Source organism: Salmo salar, chromosome ssa10 (genome assembly GCF_905237065.1).
Source record: "Salmo salar chromosome ssa10, Ssal_v3.1, whole genome shotgun sequence".
NCBI classification, from domain to species: domain Eukaryota; kingdom Metazoa; phylum Chordata; class Actinopteri; order Salmoniformes; family Salmonidae; genus Salmo; species Salmo salar.
Window position 1 is genome coordinate 24,375,427 of NC_059451.1, and position 6,313 is coordinate 24,381,739.

At 42.5% G+C, this 6,313-nt stretch overlaps 1 protein-coding gene across 2 annotated transcripts; it reads right to left on the bottom strand.

Annotated features, from left to right (window-relative positions):
* Window positions 1–1,395: 1,395 nt before the first annotated feature.
* lpxn (leupaxin) lies at window positions 1,396–6,309 on the bottom strand. 2 transcript variants are annotated; one of them, XM_014216489.2, is made up of 9 exons: window positions 6,047–6,309; window positions 5,144–5,235; window positions 4,970–5,040; window positions 4,716–4,818; window positions 4,192–4,473; window positions 3,771–3,944; window positions 3,550–3,631; window positions 3,261–3,409; window positions 1,396–3,036 (listed from the first exon to the last, which is right to left on the bottom strand). In XM_014216489.2, exons 1-9 carry the CDS (start codon window positions 6,057–6,059, stop codon window positions 2,770–2,772), a joined length of 1,233 nt encoding a protein of 410 aa, XP_014071964.2. In that variant the 5' UTR covers window positions 6,060–6,309; the 3' UTR covers window positions 1,396–2,769. The 2 variants fall into 2 exon arrangements, with proteins under 2 accessions (XP_014071964.2, XP_045543498.1); XM_045687542.1 differs by having other exon boundaries at window positions 4,970–5,055.
* Between the last annotated feature and the right edge of the window lie 4 nt (window positions 6,310–6,313).

Consider the following 6,313-nt stretch of genomic DNA (forward strand, 5'->3'; position numbering starts at 1 on the left):
CATCATAGTTTATATTTGGGCTTGGGGAGGGTATCAAGTCAGGTCAAGTCAAAAGGCTCAAGTCCAAGTCAAGTCACGAGTCATTGGTGTTAAAGTCAAAGTCGAGTTGCAAGTCATCATATTTGTGACTCGAGTCCACACCTCTGCCTGGATATTTCTTTGGAAAGCAACTCTTGCCCTGACTTTGTCGACTTTGTTAACTAGCGAATAATATACTCGGAAGCGGTGGGTGGTGTGCGCGCATCCAAAGCCTCACTAGAAGACCGCTCCGGCATCCTCTCCTCCGGCGGCGTTGTTTTGGGTCGGCCTCTGGAATCAGTTCTAATGCCCTGGGAGGTGCAGACAAAGGATCCGCTTTGGGAAAGTCGCATTCCTAGACGTTGTGCTGGTAAGTTGTCGTCTCTCTGATATCCAATAGTTCTACCCGGTTAATTGTAATAACAGTTAAGGTTTTCTGGGCTAACAATGTAAGAAATAATACATTAAAAAAATACAAATACTGCACAGTTTCCTAAGGACTAGAAGCTACCATCTCTATCGGCGCCATCTTGAATCACAGCCAGGATTAGTGTCAGCGTGTATGTCAGAGGTTTTTTGCTGAAATCTACATTTAAGCTGACCAATAAGTTTACAGCTATGAAGAGCTTTTATACAGGAAATGGTGTGTTAAGCAAGGCTTAGCACGCATGTGAGAGAGAGCTACAGTAGCAAACAGAGCAGAGGGCTTGGCCAGGCACAGTAGTATGTTGTGACAGCAGCCCACATTAATCCAGGGTTGTAGACCAGGAGACTTGTCACCTAATGTGCTGATGACAACATGATTTATCCCCTCCTCAATGTCCACTCACACACTGCCTGCACACAGCCAGTAGTCCTATACTTCAGCAGAGAAGTCCCTACTTTGTAGGGCCTCACTATTACATCATATTGCACCCTGGCTGTGGAGCTTAAGTTAAGTACAATGCGGGTGCTCACTGTTGTTGTTAAAGCTTCTCCTGGAGCCTTCGCTATTAGTTTCATTACCTTCATCAATCTCTCATGGACTGTAGTAGAAGGGTCAGTGTGGAGAATTCTTCTAAACCTGCCAGATGCCAGGATAAGTGTTCAGTCCAGGGCTAGATACGTAACTTGTTACCAAAGAGAATATGCCAATTTAATCTGTCAGAGCCACAGAGAAGTATCTTGATAAACTACAGTCGGAAAAGCAGCCTCAGCTCTGCCAGCATGGATCACCCGTCTGCCAACCCGTGGCCCTGAGGATATCTTTATGAAACCCATGGGGTTTTTCTTCCTCCAGGAAAAACTCAACTGGATTCAGTTGATTGCTGTTATTCTTTCTAAATCTTTAAATGTTTTGTGATCATAATAAATTAATTCAAACATGATAAAGTGATCCAAAGTTCACAAATGTATCATTTAATTTCATGTTTCAGACATTAGACATTTTATTTTTATGATGTACTTACACTATTCGGTTGTTTGTTATGTTACTAGATGTCAATGAGGTATTCAGATGGTAACTATTTTCCTTGGTAAGCTTATTCTAAACCATTTATCTCACTCTGTTCCCACACTTCTGTTCATTGTCACAAATACGTGGTTATACACTGAGTGTACCAAACATTAGGAACACCTTCCTGATTTTGAGTTGCACCCCCTTTTGCCCTTCAGAACATTACAGTTCGTCAGGGCATGGATTCTACAAGGTGTCGAAAGCATTCCACAGGGATGCTGGCCCATTTTGAGTCCAATGCTTTCCACAAAAGTGTTGAGTTGGCGGAATGCCCTTTGGGTGGTGGACCATTCTTGAAACACATGGGAAACTGTTGAGAATGAAAATCTCAGCAGCGTTGCAGCTCTTGACACACAGACGCCTGGCACCTCCTATCATACCACATTCAAAGGCACTTAAATCTTTTGTCTTGTCCATTCACCCTTTGAATGGCACATACACAACCCATGTCTCAATTAACTCAAGGCTTGTAAATCCTTCTTTAATAAATGTCTAAGCCAAGTTCTAAGCTGACATGGAATTGTTTTAAGATGGTCATACCATGGATCATTCGGCTATTTGATTTTGAATTTTAGGACCCCTTTAAAAACAAAAATGATTTGATAAAATATTTAATTTGGCCCTACTACTATAGCCCAGAGAAACACATTGAATAACACATTCATAAATGGCAAAAAATACAGTCAAACAGTAAATAATAAGAAACATGATTTTGAAGCGTTTGTTCTATACAAGAAAGCTCAGGAAATATATATACTGTACCAGTCAAAAGTTTGGACACACATATTCATCCCAGACAAACACCGCTCTAGCTCAGCCACCTTTCACCGCAGATGCGGAAGTGCGACATTTGCATATGTGGTGGATTGAGAGGCATCCAATGTAAAATATATCTAGTTTAAACTGAAGGATTTTGATAGGGATTTTTGAATTATGTTATATTATGTGAGTCAATCGACTCTAGGGGCCTGTCTCCTCCCCTTCATCTACACTGATTGAAGTGACATCAATAAGGGATCATCACTTTCACCTGGATTCATCTGGCCTTCTATTTCATGGAAAGTGTTCCTTGTGTGTTGTACACAGTGTGTATCCACATGCAAAACAGCAAGGAACACAAAGAGATTAAATTAATTGTTTATTTTTAGATTTCTATGCAGATATTGCCTAGATTATTTGTGTGGGATTTTCAACATACTTTTTTCAGGTTCATTGATTACCTTACATATTAACTGGATATTATTACAGTATAAGTCTCACACAAACAGTTTGGTGTGGCAGGCTGAGCAGTAGGGTTTCCCTGCCTGCTCCTTGAATACTCCCTGACTGAGTTTCCTCAAACAAAAAGCACACACAAAGTGCTCAGGGTGGAACTTGCGCTCCATAGCCGAGATGCAGCACCCAGAGATGGGCTCTCCACAGCCCCCACACAGTGTACCCTGGCGGGAGTGGAAGTGCAAAGAGCACAGGGGACGACCATCCAGCTCCAGGAAACAACCATCGGTGAAGGGCTTCAGACAGTCCTGGTTAGAAAGGGATAGAGAGAAGTAGAAAGAGAGAGAGAAAACGTCTTCTATCTAGTTGGTATAGTAGGCCTACTCTTTTTTTGGAGATTGAGGACGATTATGGTAAATGGGTAATGTCAGGACAATGATGTATTGTGGCTGTTGGCTGTTCAAAGCGTATTGTTTGAATAATGGCAGAAGTTTCTAAGCCGAAGCCATGTGATCTGTGGTGAGAGACTCACTGAGCAGACGAAGCAGTTGGGATGCCAGGTGCCGTTGGCTGCAGTCAGGAAGTTCTCTTTCACAGGCTCTCCGCAGCCAGAGCACTTTGGAGCAAAGAGATGGTAAAAGTCTCTGTGGCAGTACGGCTTCCCGTCCTTCTCCAGAAAACCTATGGCACATTAAAGGACACACACGCAAAGAGAGGAGAGTGTTCTCTGTCACACTGTGGTCTATAATTTATGTTACCCTGTAGGGAACTGTAGTGGTTGTAGTGTTATCTGTCAGGCAGATAGATGTGTGCTCCCTCACCTTCAGGCCCAAAGCGCTCCCCACAGTGGGAACAGAAGAAGTGCTCAGGGTGCCAGGTGCAGTCCATCGCTGTCAGGATGTTCTGAGCGAGAGGTCAAAGAGCCCAGCATGCGGTGAGGTAAACCCAATAACAACTTAACAGATCTAGAGAGGTGGTGAGCTGGTTTTGTGCAGCGTTAGATAATGGTGATACTGTCCAATCCAAAGAGAAGGCGTTGTACCTTCAGAATGGGGCCCTTGCAGTAACTACAGCGGGGTGAAAAGAGATGCTGGTAGTCTTTCTCACAGTAGGCCTTCCCCTCCCTCTCAAAGAAGCCAATGGTGCCCAGCTCCGCCGTACACACCACACAAACAAAGTGTTCTGGGTGCCACACCTGGCCCAGGGCTGTGATCATCTGCAGAAAGATAGAAAGAAAAAGTGATACTATATTCCCACTTAGCATAGACATCAACGCAACATCTATTCCACATTGGTTCAACATAATTTCAATGAAATGAAGTGAAACAACGTTGATTCAACCAGCTTGTGCCCAGTGGGTTGTTTCACATACTGGCAATGGTACTTTCGATTGATCATCTTCGCCTATACTGCTATTTTGAAAGCAGGATTTTGTAAATTGTTTGGCAGCTCAAGCTGTTTACCTTTCCCACAATGACCTTTCCACAAGAAGCACAGTGACCCTTGGCCATGGTGTGTACACCCATCTTCTCCATATCAGAGCTCAGGCCTCCCAGAATGTCATCTATGGTGTCTGTTTTTCTCTGTGTTGACACCTTGTGCTCCAGATCAGAAGTCTTTGGGCTGTTTGTGCTCTCTTCTTTCACTTGTGTGTCATCCATTTCTTTCTTTTCTCCAATCTGTTTCTTTTTGACTGACTTCTGCACAAGTGGTGGTGGGGTTGAGGGAGGAGAAGGGTCTGGCAGCTAAAGATGAGAAAAATCAATGTGTCCACAAAACAGACTTGCATCCATTCATATACATGAATGAAAAATGAAAATGAAATTAATGTTGGTGGCACTAGTAGCACTAAAGCTTCCGATATTTGTTTAGCTTGCTTATACTGCCCTCTGCTGTCAGATCAGGTCAACTTCACTGAAAGACACAGTCGTCCTCTGTTCATGCTCTGAGCAACAGTGTATTTATTCACTGATAGATGTTTCCTCACCCCCATCTCCAGGTCAAGCAGCAATTCATCCATTATGGAGTCCAGCTCTCTGGAAGCAGAGCGAGGGCTCAGCAGACCGGCCTCCATTGGAGCTGGTAACTCACTGACAAACACACAGAGCAAACCACAGATGAGCACTGGTATAGAGTGGACACTGGACAATTACTTAAATCTGTGGTCTCAGCTCTATCTGTATGGTCTCACCCAGTGTCATTACGTATGGCTATCTATGGGCTGACATACGAGTGGCTGACCTGTATACATTGGTGCTATCTGGCTCCTTTCCTTTCCTTGGATGGAGACCAACAGAACACACCTTTGGGACCTGCAGGAAATGCCACTTAACACATATGGCTAGAATATACATCCAGTTGAAGTAATTGGACAAAAGACTAAACAACAACTGCTAGAGGTGATTTTATCATTACCTGTCCATATGTGTTGGCTGTATCACTTTCTTTCTTCTGAGGAGCCGACTCTGGACCAGTTGAGTTGAAAGCCAACTCCTCTAGTAAAAGGTCTGTAACAAACACACATACATATATATGGTAGGTACTATAATTCAGAAAAGGCATTTCTAACAGAACTCCTCTGAGATAAGCTGCAGTGCCTCATTACGGTCGCCTCTTGCAGATTGCAAGGTGCACCCATTGATCTGCTGTGGTTGCTGCATTCAGTGCTGCTTCCTGAGGAAGTGGTGGAAGAGATGCTATAGTTACAGACAATCTCTTCACACTAAAAGTGAAACTTTTGAAACTGATGCAAACCTCTATGACTAACAGTGTTGTTCTTAACTCATACATAATCTGTATAAAAGGAACGTTACATATAACTACTAAGTAATTGTGTTAATTTTAAGACATTTTATCCTAAGTTCTTCATAAGTAAATCATAACTACACTGGTGGAGCACAAATCAATAAAAAAAATCTAAGTAAAAACAAACTGTTCTATTAAAAACACACACTTATATTAATAATAATCGCTATCCACTGGCTTTCTCACAATTTGGTTGGTAGTGGAACGGAATTATGACTTCCGTCAACAACGTCAAGAATCCATCTGTCTCTCAACAGAGATAACCTTCTGTGATTCACTGTGAATTTACATTGACAATCATATCAACAAAAATACAATTTAAATAGATATGATAGAACACATGACATGTTCAGCGTGACCAATGTAATGCAAGGCAAGCATTAATTCACCACACACCATAAAACATGTTCATGTACACCTCCTGAGCAATTTCATTTTTCCCTTCTAGTTTTATCTATTGCATTTTGTTTTATATTTAATAATCACAACAGAAGCAGAGGAAAGAATACTCACCCAGGTCATCCATGCTTGAAAAATATACTTGTGCACTGTGTGAATGAGCCTACGTGTTCTGCGGGGTGTGTGTGTGTGTGTGTGCGTGCGTGCGTGCGTGCGTGCGTGTGTGTGTGTGTTGGTTTACTGACAGTTAATTGGCACACATCCTAAAAGGATAATGTCAAAATCAGATGAACTTGTGGATATGACTTTTATATCTCTGCGTGCAGTTTGAAGGAAGTTGCTAACTAGCATTAGGGCAATGACAGGAAGTCTATAAGTATC